At 43.9% G+C, this 16,297-nt stretch overlaps 1 protein-coding gene across 4 annotated transcripts in view; it reads right to left on the bottom strand.

Moving 5' to 3' along the window:
* Positions 1-16,297, bottom strand: part of NR3C2 (nuclear receptor subfamily 3 group C member 2) — a 175,313-nt gene that overhangs the window by 74,832 nt on the left and 84,184 nt on the right. For 3 of the 4 annotated variants that reach the window (XM_066632975.1, XM_066632973.1, XM_066632974.1), the window contains one exon: positions 13,401-13,552. In XM_066632975.1, the coding sequence (XP_066489072.1) occupies positions 13,401-13,552 (152 nt within the window). The remainder of the gene's footprint in view (positions 1-13,400; positions 13,553-16,297) is intronic. The other variant, XM_066632976.1, reaches the window with a different exon arrangement.

The raw sequence follows: 16,297 nt of genomic DNA on the forward strand, positions 1-16,297 counted from the left end.
AGTGGCAGAAAACTCGAGATGAATCCGATCGGACACGGAGTAGAGCCCATTACAGAGCCTATTCCGTGGCGGAGGTAGCAGCGCTCTGCTACCATTGCGTCTGCTGAAAACCGTCCGGCAGAGCTGTTCCGTGTGGTGCGGGGCCTCCTCCATCAGGCCCCCCCAGTAGACCAGGAGGAATACACGGTCAGCCGCTGTGACGTGTTTGCGCAACATTTTGCAGATAAAATCGATCGTATTCGTCACAACTTGGATGCCACATTGACAGTGTCTGATGATGTCCCCTTGGCAACTGCTTGTCCTGTGTTGTGGGATTCTTTTCAGCTTGTATAGCCTGAGGATGTGGACAGACTCCTCTGGAGTGTGAGGCCATCTGCCTGCCTGCTCGACCCTTGCGCAGCTTGGTTGATAAGAGCTGCCCGGGGTGGGCTGGCTGAGTGGACAGGGAGGGTGGTCAACTCTTCCTTGATGGAGGGGAAGTTACCACTCGCTTTGAAACGGGCGGTGGTTCGCCCCCTCCTGAAGAAGCCCTCCCTGGATTCCACTGTGTTGGATAACTACCGGCCAGTCTCCAACATCCCGTTTCTGGGCAAGGTAATTGAGCGGGTGGTGGCGTCCCAACTCCAGAGGGTCTTGGATGAAGCGGATTATCTGGATCCTTTTCAATCTGGCTTCAGGCCGGGCTTTGGGATGGAAACCGCCTTGGTCGCCTTGGTGGAAGACCTACACCGGGGACTGGACAGGGGGAGTGCGTCCCTGTTGGTCCTGCTGGACCTCTCAGCAGCTTTCGATACCATCAACCATGGTATCCTTCTGGGCCGATTGGCCGAGTTGGGAGCTGGAGGCACTGTTTTGCGGTGGTTCCGCTCCTACTTGGAGGGTCGGTCCCAGATGGTGGTGCTGGAGGATGCCTGTTCGACACCCTGGCCCTTGAGATGCGGGGTGCCACAGGGCTCAATTCTGTCTCCCATGCTATTTAACATCTACATGAAACCACTGGGAGAGGTCATCCGGGGGTTTGGAGTGGGGTGCCATCAATATGCCGATGACACCCAGCTCTATCTCTCCTTTCCTCCAGACTCCAGGGTGGCGGTTGAGGACCTGGAGCGCTGTCTGGAGGCAGTGAGGATCTGGATGGGGGCTAACAAGCTGAAATTAAATCTGGATAAGACAGAGGCTCTCCTGGTTCGGAAATCCTCGATGAAGGTGCTGGACTATCGGCTTGCGCTGAATGGGGTTGCACTCCCTCTGAAGGAGCAGGTCCGCAGCTTGGGGGTCCACCTGGACTCGCAGCTGCTCCTGGATTCCCAGGTGGCGGCTGTGGCTAGGGGGGCCTTCGCTCAGCTTCGGCTGGTGCGCCAGCTGCGGCCGTACTTGGATCGTGCAGACCTGACCACGGTGATCCATGCCTCGGTGACATCGAGATTAGATTACTGTAACGCGCTCTATGTGGGGCTGCCCTTGAAGACAGTTCGGAAACTGCAATTAGTACAGAATGCGGCGGCCCGCGTGGTTACTGGAGGTAGACGGTTTGACTCTGTCAGTCCGCTTCTCTAGCGGCTGCACTGGCTGCCCATTCGTTTCCGGGCCCAATTCAAGGTGCTGGTATTGACCTTTAAAGCCCTATACTGCTCTGGACCAGGGTATCTTAGAGATCGCCTGCTCCCGTACAATCCGGCTCGCCCTCTCAGGTAATCAGAGAAGGCCTTTTTACAAGTGCCACCGCCTAGGGAGGTACGTGGGGCGGCTGCAAGAAATAGGGCCTTCTCAGTAGTGGCACCAACGCTATGGAACTCCCTTCCCCTTGACTTAAGAATGGCTCCCTCTCTTGAGACCTTTCGGCAAGGCCTGAAGACCCTTCTGTTTAAACAGGCCTTCTGAGTTCTCGGCCTTTTAACATCTTTTTAACATCTTTTAATATTTTTTACAGGCCTGATTCTTTTATGACTTGCTGCTGCTCTATGCTCTTTTTACCTATTTTTTTTACTCTGACTGCTGTTTTTTATGATGTGTTAATATGTTTTTATTTGTTTTTAAATTGTTTTTAATATGTTGTAAGCTGCCTTGAGTCCCTTCGGGGAGAAAGGCAGAGTAAAAATAAAGTTATTATTATTATTATTATTATTATTATTATTAAGAACCTCTGAGCCCCTCCCCGTTTATTGCTATTGAAGTCTGTATTAATCATTACTCTAGAAATCTATCCCTCTTTATAATCTCAGAATTTAACTCATCTTCTCTCAACTGAGCATTTCCCCAAGCCAAGAACATAGGAGAATGGGTTCAGAAAGTTATCAATGTACAATATCATACCTCACGCGTATAGCCACCATTAGAAGATGGATAATTTCATGAGTGTGCAAAGCTACACCAAACATACAAAAGCAGGGACTCGGAACATTTCAAGCACCACCAGCCCATATTTGTAACCACAAATTTATACCCCTCTTATAGTATATTACACGGTGGTTTTCAAACTCCAGGGAGTTTAAGAAATAAGGTAAGTTGTTGCAGGGGAGGGGCGAAGGCAGTGACACAATCCCCAGGATCATGCCCCTGCCAGGGACAAGAGATTTTTTTCTGCTTATCTAAAGCCAGTGCCAGCCTCCAAATGTGTAAAAATCACGACTGGAACCCACTTTCGGTATACAATCGCAATTCGGTTCCCCACATTCCCAGGAGGCCCGAACTGGCTTTAGGAAAGTAGGAAAAAAAAAAAAAACTCTTGTCCCTGGCAACAGTGCAATCCTGGAGATCATATCGCTGCCTTCACCTTTTCCTCACCTCTTTAGGGGCCAGGGACAGTGCTTTCCAGGCTAGTGGGTCACAACCCACCAGTTTGAAAATCCCTGGAACAGGAGATTAGCAATTAACCAGAGATTAGTAAAGCATGACAGGATTGATCTGCTTCACCTACTTCTTGTAAGGACCATGTAGTAATAAAAGCGTATGTCATAATGTGCCATTGAAACTATTTTGTTAAAGCTGGGGTGCCATATAAAGTAGAATTTTGATAGTCTGGCACCTTTGGGATCTAGATGATGTTGGATTATCAGGCAGTGCCAGCCAGCTCTTGCTGCTACAGAGTTTGAGAATTACCTAGTAATTTCATCAAGGTTGTACCCAAGAGGATTCCACAGCCCAGCTTTGCAATGCCATCACTGAGCCAGATGCAACTGCGTCTGTGCAGGTGCTGAAGAAGACAGAGTCCAATTCCGAACCAGTAGTGCTCCCTGAAAGTTTTGATGCTGGAGTATTGGGAATTCTGGACTATTGGATGCCAGACTACTGGAGTTTTGCTGCAGTTAAGTCCTCAGGACAGGATCATATCATTTTAATGCCTCACATGAAGGTTACTCAAACTGTAAGTTGTGACACACTTGGTAGGTCATGACCTGATGTTTGGTGGTTCCTGGGTTGGGCCCTCCCACCTTCCTTTGCATTCAGTAGGCTCCAAATTGGAGCCCTCCATATGCATCTGGAGGTCATCACAGGCCTCCACAAGCTTCAGAAGGCCTCCAGAAGCACCTGGAAAGTCACTTCCCGTTTATTTCCAGGTTTGTGAAAGTGACCTCTAGTTGCTTCTAGAGGTCTTCTGAGTCCTGGGGAGGCCTGGCACCAGAGAACAAGGTGGGTCGTGGTGTCCTCTACCACAGAACAGGTGGGCTGCGGCAGAGGGGGGAGAGTTTAAGAACTCCTGCCTCATGCAAGGTTGTCTCTTAGAAGTGTTAAACAGTATATACAGTCTCACAGAATCCCTCAGCGCCTTTTATTGTTTTCACAGACACAGTGTGTGCTAAACTATCAGGAAGATATTTTTTTTCCCCCCCCAAACCAGGTGTGTGCTTTTGTTTTGGTCTACACAAGCCCAGATAATTGGCTTTGACTCCTAAATGCTCTTCACAGCTGAAGGGTATCCTCAGTTATCTAAGCTAAGAAAAAACTTTCAATAGGCTGCTGTAATTCTGTTGCTTGCCAAGTATTGTTGAAACAATCTAAGATGAAGGAAGTACAATGAACAACATTCACATTCCGACTCTCTGGCTCCACTTTTTATGAGGGTGCAAAAAGAGACAGGTAGTAGAAAAGGCACTGTAGAAATGTTTATAACCCCAAAATACAATGCAGAACTCAATTAATGCAATGGCCAGCAAAGAAGAGGGATGTAATAAAATCTTGGTTCAAAAATATATGGATTCCCCACCTCTTCTCAGTCTTGAAAAATGCCTCCTACACAAAATGTTTATGCTCTGACTCCACTCTGTACAATGCAGTTTCCTAATCTTAAGAGTGAAGCTTGAGAAGGTTTAAAAAAAAAAAATCAGGAACTTAAAACAAATATTGGTCCTGAGATATCTGTTGATCTCCTATCTAATAACAGTGCTGCCAAGTCTACTTCTTTTTAAACAACTCTCAGAACATTTCTTGACTGCCTCAATACTTCTTGTGCTTGGGGAAAAAAATCTCAGCATTAAAAGATTAATAGTCTTCCTAGTAGTAAAAATAAAAGTCTGAAAATGATCATTGTTTCAAAGCCTCCAATAAAAATAATTTACAAGAAGGTTCATGTTCTTCAACTATCTGATCATTTTTGTTGATTCTGATGCTCCATTGACAATACTGCATTCCAGAGAAATCAAGACATTCTAAACTGAGAAACTGCAATATGTAATGCAAGTTGATCCCACATGATTCATCAGAACTGAAAATATATTAAAAAATAATCCAGAAGTAATTGGGTCTCTAAAAAATTTGTTACGTGTCAGGAAATCACATTGAACAATTATAGCTATAATTGATTTGATTTTGGGCTTTGCAGACTATTCTTCCCGAGCACTGAATTCAATGAGGTAACTGGTGCAGTCATTTTGATTTTTTGTTTATGACTATTTATTATTAACAGTATTAACAGTATGTGTTAATGTGACAGGGGTTAGACTATCATTAAGATGGCATTTAACGATAGCTACATATGGAGTGGAAGAATAAAAAGATAACATTTATTCCTAGCAGAGAGAAAAAAAACAAGAGTTGCACAATCTAAGCTAATGATTAAGACAATATGTGAGAGATCTTCTCTTTGGTTTAACAAGACACTGATGACCTCTATTTTCACTAAGGCTGGGAAGTGGTCAGTTAACCCTCATAATGAGCATAATGATTAATGCCTACTGTGCAAATACAATGGGGTGCAAGGTCAAACTCATTCTTCTGACACTTTTAATGGGCATTGGTTGACTTACAATAATAAATTAAACCAGATAATTAACCCCAATGTAGTCTGTCAGTCAAGTTCTTTGTGAACTGCGCCCATCCTTAAGGGACAGAAGCCTTGCCGGCCAGCTGAACTTCTATACCTTTAACAACTGCTTGCAGGCAGAATTTCCACAGCTGAATTTTTGTTCTAAAATGGATGCAATGAAAGGAAAAGTTTCATCCACTGAATTCATATCTGTTATGAGGCTGTTAATGCTAATGAGCTCTGTTAGAAAAATAAAATAAAAGCTGAAATGCTAATAGAGGGATAATGTTTATAAACATTTATTTATATCAATATATTATCTCTTAATCTTTTGAAAAAAATCACTTCAGGGCAGTAAGAACAATAAATTATACCAAAAATATCAAAACAATAGGTATGACTATAATGGGTTAAAAAAAATAGGGGGATAAAAATAGGTAAACAACTTAAAAGAGAGGAAAACAATTAAGAGGGTCAAATATAATTGAAAGTCATAAAAGAACAGAATGGACTTTGCCTAGGCACTTTTTTTTTTTTTAGGTACAAGTGAACATGTCTAAGAATGGTATTCCAAAACTGGGGTGTCGCTACAGATGCCTTCTCCAGTACTTGTCTGCCTGACCCTCCCAAGGCAGGGTCATGTGTAACACAGCCCCTGAAGAACAATAGGTTAGCATGTTCATACAAGAGGAAGCAATTCCTTAGATCAGTGGTTTTCAAACTCTCAGGGAGAGTTTGAGCCGTCCTAAGTTCTTGCGGGGGTGGGGGGAGGCAGCGGCACGATCCCCAGGATCGCACCACTCAGGGGGGCTGCAGGGGCTTGAGTCCACTTACCCAAGCCTTTTGCAGCCTCCCGGGGTGCAGGGAGCCCTGCGCGTCCTTCTGCAGGGCTCCCTGCAGCTTTGAAAGCGAAAGCGGAGCAATCACGCCCTGCCTCCGCTAAAGCGGAAGTGCAGCGCGATCACTCAACTTTCACTTCTGAAGCTGCAGGAACCCTGCAGAAGGTCACGCAGGTCTCCCTGCACCCCAGGAGGCTGCAGGAGGCTCGGGTAAGTGGACTCAAGCTCCTGCAGCCCCCCTGAGTGGTGCGATCCTGGGGACACATCCCATGTGGTCCATCCCATGTGACACACACTGGGGGGTGATGGGCATGCCACCTGAGCACCTGCTGAATGGAGACCAGTGCCCTCCTCCTCCCACCTCCTAGGCACCAAACATCAGCAAATGGCCGCCCCAGAAGCACTTTGGCGGCGGCACAATGATGATGCAGTGCATCACTTCAGATGAGTAAGGGGTCATTACACAGTGTGGGGGGTGACACCTGCCCTGGGCAGTACCCACACTGGCAACACCACTGCTACTGCATTCTACAGAAAGATGTTGTTTGTGGATGCTCTTCAAGGACAGTCCCATTTACAATGCAATACAGGAAGACAACTGCAAAAGCATGAAGGGAGAAAGAGTGAGGGTTTAGAGCATCTTCACAATTCAGGTTTCTCTCTCACACTTGAATCAGTTGAACAATTCAAAAAATCTTCCCGATCATTATTTGAAGGATCAAAAAGAGCCGTAGACTTGTACTGCTGTTCCCACCTCCACCCTAACTGCAGCTCCTCTCAGTACCTTGTTCATGGTCAAATCGGTAAACTATGATTACACTTGCCCTCAAGAACAAAATCAGGAACCCCATGTCAATTGGGCTTCTGATTCTGGCTTGGACAAGGGCAAGCCCTAATCAAAGTTTGCAGATTCAGTACTGAATGGAAAACTTTATGAACTCTGAAAAATGAAACAATGACTCAATTGAAATAAACTTCTCAATGCCTTCAACATGCTTGCTTGAACATTCACAGGTTTATCTACAATGCAAAAGCTGGAGGAATCTGTATAAAACAACTTCTGATTTCTCTCATTTTTCAGTCATGACAAAGACCTTGCCATCCTGTTACAGAAACAACATGCATATCATGATTCCAGGCTGCAGTCTTGGAATAAATACCTGTTTTATATTCTGCAACACCTTAAATGACTTTTTCAATGTCAATCATTCCAATTCCCCCCCCCCCGAACCTTTAAATCTATAAGGTTTGGTTCCCCCTTCAAGCTAAAAGAGGCTTTACCATAAATAACAGTAAACAACATAATCCTAAACATGTCTACTGTGTTCAGTGGGGCTTACTCCCAGGAAAGCATGTTTAGGATTGCAGCCTAAAAGACCAAGAAATAAAAGATAAATTATAATTTTATTTTATTAAACAAGCGCCTTCCAAACTCCAGACTGGGGGCCGAGGTTTGAATTAACCCATCCGCCCCATGAGCGGACCTTACCATTCTGCCAGGTTGCTGCCTGACTTTCACCTCATTCAGGAGACAGGGACACTTTGGGCAGTTGCATCTGCCCAGATGTCCTGTCATGCAGCCTTCTTGACACAGGGCAACAGACATAACTGCCCAGAGCATCCCTTTTCCCCCAAACGAGATGAAAGTCAGGCAGCAATCCAGTAGAAAGATAAGACTCAGTCTAAACGGGGACCACGTTTTTGTAACACAGCAGTCACGAGTTTGGCGACTGCTGTAGCAAACCAAGACAGAATAGTGGTATGTAGTAATATTACCAGGGATTAAAGGCCCAATCCTATTCAATTTTTCCAGTGCAAATTAGCCACAATGCAACCCTGAGGTAAGGGGAAAAAATTCATTTACCTTGAGCAGGCCTCTGTGACCGCCTTCCCACTGCAGGGTGCAGCGGACACCCCACTGGCATGGCTGCATCAGCACTGGAAGGTTGGATTGGATTGGGCCCTAAGACAGTTGTGTACCTGTCAGCAATGCAAAGACACTCTGTTCTTGAAAGCCTTCTGCTTATGATATAACCTGAAAAGTACTCAAGTACCTACATGGGGATCCTCAGAGAAAATGGCAAATTTGAGAGAGCCTCTGCAATTCCCCCAAGTCTGTAAAGCATCTCTCTTGTACTTTGGTTTTTTCTGTTAGATTCTACAGAAATTTATCCTCATTGCTAGGCTATTCTGCTTTATGATGGCACGTGTAAGATTATTACTTTCTGACAGTGTTGGCTTTCATTAGTTTTTGATTTTACGTGCCGATGCATACTAAACAATGAGTGCTGTTATTAATTTCTCCCAATAGTATATCATTATAATGACACAATATCAGAGCAAATAAGCACCTATCATTTTCACAATTTCAGCTAGCATTGTTAAGCATAGCATTTGCATGCATTACATGGCACAGGCTAACAGAAGTGTCTTTTATTTCTGGATCCATGTGGCAGAGAATAAATGATTGAGTTCTTGGCTCCATGAATCAAATTACTTTTAAGAGAAATGTGAAACTCTCAAGACAAAAGCATATAAAGTTTGCTTTCATTTTTTTTTAAACTTTGCTAATTGAGTTTTCAAATGTGTAGACAAAAGATTTGATCCAGCGACTCCAGTGAACAATGATGTTCTGAGCACTGATGAAAAAGAGGATCCATTCCAGTCTAAGTTACCCCATAACCTTCTCTTCCAAACCATCCCATAGTTAGAACATAAGCAGAAGTCTCTATTAACAAGTATGCCCCATTTTCTGAGGACAGCAAAATGCCTGGGAAGTGAGGTGGGTCTCTTGCACTATTTTAAAAAAAAAATTGATACTATTCTTAATAATGGTAGAGATCCTAGGCAACACTGCTTAGTCCTACATATAGCCTTCTTACAACATAATCCTACACATGTCAACTCAGAAGTAAGTCTGACTGAGTTCAAAGGCACTTACTCCCATTGTAGCCTTTAAGCTCAAATCCTATACACACTTAACCTGAGTGAGTTCCACTAATTCAATGGGACTTCTGAATAAATACGTACAGGGTTGTAGGGTATATAATCTACATTAGTGCATCTCAATGTGTGGTCTGTGGACCAGTTGCCAGTCCATGAGCCATCAGCTATTGTCTGTGGCATATCTTCTGGTGCTTCCTTCTTCTAGTTTCTCAGAGTTTCCCAAGGCTTGCCGTGCAACCTAGACATGTGCCACAAGTGGCTTTGAGAAGCCAGAAGCAGGAAAGACCAGCTAAATCTATGTGCTGGAGACCAGCACTGTAGCACATCGTAGGGAAAATTGTCAGTCTGCGACTGCAAATCCTTTGAGTAGCACTGAGCTACATCAATAATCAGGATAACTACTAGTGTATAGAACATCATTATAGCTGCAAAAATCCTGGGTAACATCATAATGGTATACTTTCTGGAGCAGAGGCATAAAGTCTCACCCTAGTGCCCACGCATGCAACAATATGACATCACTGCCCTGGTTTTTTCCCAGGCTGGGAGCCTTTACTAAAGCCAACATAGGGTGAGGTGAAGCCATCAGTGCCCCATCTTCATGGAAGTGACTGAGCAGAGCCTGGGGACAGTCATGCGGGCCCTCCCCAGCGTGGTACCAAGGGCACATGCCCCTCAGGCTCAGCCCATCATACACCTCTGTTCTGGCGACTACTAACTAGTTTGCTCTCTTATGTAGCAAATGGCTGTAACAACTCCACAATTAACAAATTAAGGAAAGGTGTTAGCAAACACATAACAAGACATAGCATAACAAGAATAACGATAATGCTTTAAAAAGGGCATTTATATTATTAAGTGACTGAGGGCCCAATCCTATCCAATTTTCCAGTGCTGGTGCAACCATGCCAATGGGGTGTACACTGCATCCTTTGGTGGGGAGGCAGCCACAGAGGCCTCCTCAAGGTATGGGAAAATTCGTTCCCTAATCTCGGGGCTGCATTGTGGCTGCAACAGGGCTGGAAAGTTGGATAAGATTGGGCCCTGAGAAAGTTATTAGCTATGAGTTTTGAGCAGCACCTAGAATACTACTGGTGTTAAAAACAGGTATATACAGTAGACAGGTGAGCGCTGCTTTTGTGATGCTCCGACCAGCAATGGGCTGTATATGCGAAACTGCCGCTGGTTCCTACACACACAATCCCCAAGCCTTCAGAGCCTAGAGGAGCTCTGCTCCTCTCACCTTTGGAGGCGTTTCTGAGCCTCACAGAGGAAGCACACAACTACTTGCCTCTGTGAGGCTCAGAATGTTTCCTCGGGGAACCAGAAGTCACATCTCTCATGCAATACAGGCATTTTGAGCCTCGCAGAAGCAGCGAGCGGTCACAAGCTGTCTCTGTGAGGCTCAGAAAAGCCTCTGGAAGCAAGGGAAGCATAGCTTCCCCTCGTCTTCAAACAGTGTCAAGCCTTGCTTGACAACAGAGGTGCCAGTTTGCATTCCTGTCACTAAGCGATGCACAACTGTATTACTATTATAGTGTTGTAAGACTCTACTTTCCACCAGGTACCAAGGTGGCTATCATGGTCCTGGAGTGCTGTCTAGGTGCAGTTGGGTTCTAGATGAGGGCTAACAAGCTGAGACTAAATCTGGACAAGTCAGCAGTCCTGGTTCAGAAATCCATGATGTGGGTACTGGATTACCATCCTGCTCTGAATGGGGTTGTGCTCCCTTTGAAAGAGCAGGCCTGCTCCATGCCATGGTGTCAGTGACACTGAGATTAGACTATTGTAACACACTCCGTGTGGGGCTATCCTTCAAGACAGTATGTAAATTGCAACTACTGCAGAATGCAGCAGCTTATGTGGTTGCTGGAAGTTGGTAGTATGACTCTCCTGCTTGTAGGCTGCACTAGCTTCTGGTTCAGTTCTGGACCCAGTTCAAGGTGCTGGTTTTGACTTTTAAAGCCCTTTACAGCTCAGGACCAGTATATCTGAGAGACCGTCTCCTTCCATATAATCCGGCTCATCTTCCTCGAACATATGAGAGGATGTGCCACCTGTGAGAGAGGTTAATGGGATGGTGGCCAGAAATAAAGTCTTCTTGGTAGTGGAACCTTGTGATGAAACAATTGAAGAGAAATTTCCTTTCAATTCTGAGGTGCTTCATGTTCCAAGGGGAGCTAGCCAGTTTGAGAGCCAATGAGTGGTGCTAAAGAGAAGGTCCCATATATACTGGGGCCAGCCAATCAGAGTAGGGCAACCTCATAGTCACAAGACAGTCTTGTGACCCACTCTGATTGGCTGTCCAGTGGTGCACTGCACCATTCCTCCATAGCCTACGTGACTCAGTACTCATCTCTCCCCAAGTCATGTGACTCCCACCTGCAGCAGGCACAGTTGATTACATCACATTGATTGCTTCACACCAGGCCCAGATATCAGGACCTCCTGCCACATTCTGGCTAATAACAATCTCAAGCCTGGGATGCCAAAAACCTGACAGCATGCATAGAGTTGTGCTGTTAGAGGACCATACAATGGAGCCAGCAATGTGATACTGCATTAAGAGAGGTCCAGATTAAGCAACATTATCACTCTTCACTATTCTACAGTTCTTCAGTTGAAAACAATGATTCAAGATGTGGGTACCTTGTTACAAGGAGGACACTGATAAACTGGAATAGGTTCAGAGAAAGGCAACAAAGCTGGTGTGGGATTTGAAAACCATACTATGAGGAATGGTTAAAAGAGTTTGATCTGTTTAGCCTGAAGAAGAGAACACTAAAAGAAGATATGATAGTTATCTTCATGCATTTGAAGGGCAGTAACACAGAAGGAAGAGAAGACTTATTTTCTTTGGTTACCAAAAGAAGGGCTAGAACCAATGGGTCGAAACTACAAGGAAGCAGATTTAGGGTAAATACTACAAAGAATTTCTGAACCATAAGAGCTGTCTGGCAGTGGAACAGCCTGCCATGTGCTGAGATGTGCACTCCCTCAGAACTTTTCAAGCAGATGCTGAGATGGCCACATGACAAGGATGATGTAGCAGTGGCTGTCTTAGAGAAAGCGGTTGACCTCCAACTCAAATGTGCTATGGCTCTGCAAAACAGATTTCCCATTGTCCTCCAAAGCTCACTTCCTTTCAACAGGAATACATTTTTCTTATTTTTTTCCTGTTTCTTTCTCTTGGCCTTCACTTCTCAGCATTGACATAGTAAGAAAAATATTTGTGTACAATTGAATGGCCTAAAGTAACTGCTGTGGCAAAGGAGACAAGATTGCAGAAGAGATGATGGGATGACTGAAACCAAGACCAGAAAAGGATGTCAGCATGACAGAAGAGGCAGGAAGCAGGAAATTATTAAAGAAGCAAGAATGTGAAATGAAGTTAGGACAATGAAAAGGAACCAAGAATATGGAATAATGCCATTTCTGGTAATTTCTGAAGAACTAGGTGTGTAGCTCAGGGTATTTGTGCTTGAAATGTCATAATAGAAGACATTTCAAGCACAAATACCCTGAGCTACACACCTAGTTCTTCAGAAATTACCAGAAATGGCATTATTCCATATTCTTAGGATGTGAATATTTAAGGGTTCAGTAATAACTTATTTTCATGCACTTGAAATCCAGGCTTCTTTATGAAAACCGCACCAGTCTTCAAGCTACCAACTTGCTCAGTAGGAAAGTGTATTTGCATATAAGTCTTAAAAGGGTGGTCCTATTACTACTACTACTACTACTACTACTACTACTACTACTACTACTACTACTAATAATAATAATAATAATAATAATAACTTTATTTATACCCCGCCTTTCTCCCCAAAGGGATCCAAGGCAGCTTACAACAAGTTAAAAACAGATTAAAACATAATTTAAAAAACAGATAAAAGCATTAACATATTAACTATTAACTGGCTGTATAACTATCATGCATAAATCAGCTTTAGCTACATTTGCTTTTATTTATGGATTTCTGAAGCACAGTTGAATGCATCATCTGCTAGTCTCTATCAAGAATTCCCCTCCAGCTCTTGAAAGGTTTGGACACGTTTATTTGTGGCTGCAAACAATTCTTTACTTTATGTCTAGCAGAAGCAGCAAATCAGTATTTACACTAAAATTTGGAATGCAAGTTAACACCAAAGTTTAAAGGCATACAACAGACTATGAAATGGTGTTCTCCAGATAAAGAAATGCTGCTTACATCTTCAAACAGTTTTTTTTTTTTAACCCATTTTTGCTCAGCTCACACGTTTGGTCCTGTTGCGTATATGCAAAGTTGAACAGAAATGGCTTAAAGCATAAAGAAGTTATGGAACATGCAATAAAATTTATTATATCAGAAAGAATATAAAAGAACCCACATGAGGATTTACCTTCCACTGCTCTCTTGAAGAAGACTTTACAGCTGCCACAGGTAACTACTCCATAATGACATCCAGATGCCTCATCCCCACACACCAAACACACTTTGGAAGGTCTTGAGGACCCAGATGATACACTTCTCAGTGAGGAGCTATGAGAACAAAAATGGAAAGAGCAATAATTACAAATTGCAAATAAACTACAATTAATTTGTTGGTGTGTGTTTGGGACTAAGGTCTAAACTTTTAAGGAGCCATCATGTTTTACAGCACTGACTGTATCAGCTGCTCTTAACAGTACGTGATGTATGTCACTTAATTTAAAACAACCATTAATTCAGGTTGCAATTCTATATACATTTACCTGGAAGAAAGCCTCACTGAACTCAATGGAACTTCCTTCTTTGTAGACACGCTTAGCATTGTGCAGCCAATGACCCAGTTTGAATTTCATGCAAAGCTAAGGTTTAATCATAGTTTAATGTGACAGTCATGTGGCTCATGCATGCTCCACCCTCTCTTTTCTCTTCAAGAGAAGGAAACTTTCAACTTCCATTTGTGGTTTAGAACAAGTCACCATGATATCAGAGCCCAGAAAATCCAAGCTTGTATAGTTTGTGAACAAGCAGACTATGAACAGGGACCGAACAATTTCATCTACCAAATATTCCTTGGAATTTAGCTTGATTCTCTCCCCAAATCACCACAGCAACATATTAAGAGTGTATTTCCTCTATTACAGAAGACTATCTTACTATGCAGAAGAAGTACAAGCCTGAGAACATTTTTTTAAATGAAAACTGAATAAAGAGGTATGAAGCTTTCTGATGAGTGTCAAAGCAATACTTACAAAATTTATTTATTCTGAATTCCAATTCATTCCCCCTCTTAGCCCTATGTCTGATTTAAAATATTATAAATCAAGACTCACAAAATTTTCAATTATTTTATCTACGGGGGGGGGATGCCTTCTCTCACATATGAGGAGACAGATGGCTGGAATTTCCAGCTGGAGTGCAGGAGCAAGACAGGCAGCAGCATCACCCCTCAAACCACTAGAAACCTCAGAACAGGAGAGAAAACTAAGGTCCCCACTTATTCCCACATTTGCCTTTAACACTAGCGATCGCACCCCCCTCCCCACACACACAAAATGGATTCCAGGACCAGGCACATACACTGATTCCTTTATTCAGTTAGCAGAACGAATACTTTTATAAGAATGCTTTTGCGTGGGCACAGAACTGTTTCATCGTCATAGAGGAAGAGAAAGAGCACACCAGGATATCTGAGCCAAACATAACCACAATCTCCCCTTCTACCTATTATCTCACAAACTCACAGTTCAGCAAGTGCCACCACCTTTACTTTAGCAGGTCTAACCTAGTCATAATATGCCACTCTCCCCAGAGTTGCTGGGGTTTGCTTAAAACCTTATCACTACCAGTCCATTCACATGCCTGTTGAGTCCCTCAGAGGTTCTTCCTTTCCTTAACTTGAACAGACTAAGGACCCAATTCTAACCAACTTTCTAGTGATGATGCAGCCACAATTATTACCACCGCCGCCACCACCCCAATGTGAGGGAAAAAATGTTCCCTTGCATTCAGGAAGCCTTCGGGACTACCAGCAGGATGCAGTGCATGCCCTGTTGGCACAGCCACACCAGCACTGGAAAGTTGGCTAGGACTGGGCCCTAACATACACTCAACTGAGGTCGGTTTCCTGTTCGTATTTTCCCCCCAAAACTCTCCCTTTTCTTTGCCGTGATGAAGGCTCAAAAGCCCATTACCCTCAGTGTTCTTTGGTTCCCATAGCTACAGCTCTATGGCAACCATTCCCAGAGTCCACTACTTCTGAAACCAAGTGCTGATGTCATTGTACCATTAGCCAGAATAGGGTAATCCCTTTATTAGGACAAAATGAAATATCACAGAGCTGGATTGTTTGTTGGTCAGAATAAAGAAAAAAAAAAGAAAAAGAAAAAAGCCTCCTGTAGCTCCCCCTCCTATTCCTAACAGAACAATGTGGCTTCCTATGATTTTTATAGCACTCATAGTTTTGTTTGGTCCTTGATTTTCTCTTCTTTTGATGAGGCACTTTCTGCCACCCCCCCTTTTTTGGCAAGCTTCTGTGAGTGGATTTAGTCTCAGTGTCTGAGTTAACTACATTCATAGTATTTTCTCCTCCTCCTCTCCACGATCAGTGGAGGGAGGAGTGAGTGGAGAGGGAACTGCCTCCACACAGTGGAACAGCTGGGAGAGAAGGCTGCAGCAGGTCAAGGAGAAGGAGCAGAACACCTGTGGGCTGGCTGCTGGACTCCAACTGCCTTTTCTCCTCCTCGTCTTCAGGTACATCAGCCTCTGGTGTGCCAGAGGAGCAAGGCTTCGGCGCGAACCAAAGGGCTCTTTGCCCATGGATCAAGACAGTGGATCAGGAGACTGTATGACTCTTTGCTGTGGCCCTTGTTGCTGAGTGGCTCATCATCTTGGATCCTTGATCACCAGCTCTATACCCTCCCCTTTTATGCAGTGCTTTGCTTGTTTATATTTCGCTTGTTAGCCGCCTTGAGTGCTCTTTTCTGGAGTGGAAAAGCGGAATATAAATTCTGCAAATAAATAAATTACATCATCTCATTCATACTGACTGTGGCAGGTGGAGGGCTCTGCAGAAGGGGGGGGGAAATGACACCATACCTTTTCCACTGTCCCAAAACGCTCCCCACTGTACAGCACTAAATGACTCAAGTTTGGGATTGGCTGAAGCCTCTCATAATTCAAGGAGAGCAGTGTTTTAATCTCATAGGGCCTATCACACAAAACCCAATCTTCCCTCCACTATAAAGCCATTAGGGGCTCAAAAGACCAATTATCTCCCCCACTCCATTTTCCTTTTTA

This window comes from Tiliqua scincoides, chromosome 6, assembly GCF_035046505.1.
Source record: "Tiliqua scincoides isolate rTilSci1 chromosome 6, rTilSci1.hap2, whole genome shotgun sequence".
Taxonomy (NCBI): domain Eukaryota; kingdom Metazoa; phylum Chordata; class Lepidosauria; order Squamata; family Scincidae; genus Tiliqua; species Tiliqua scincoides.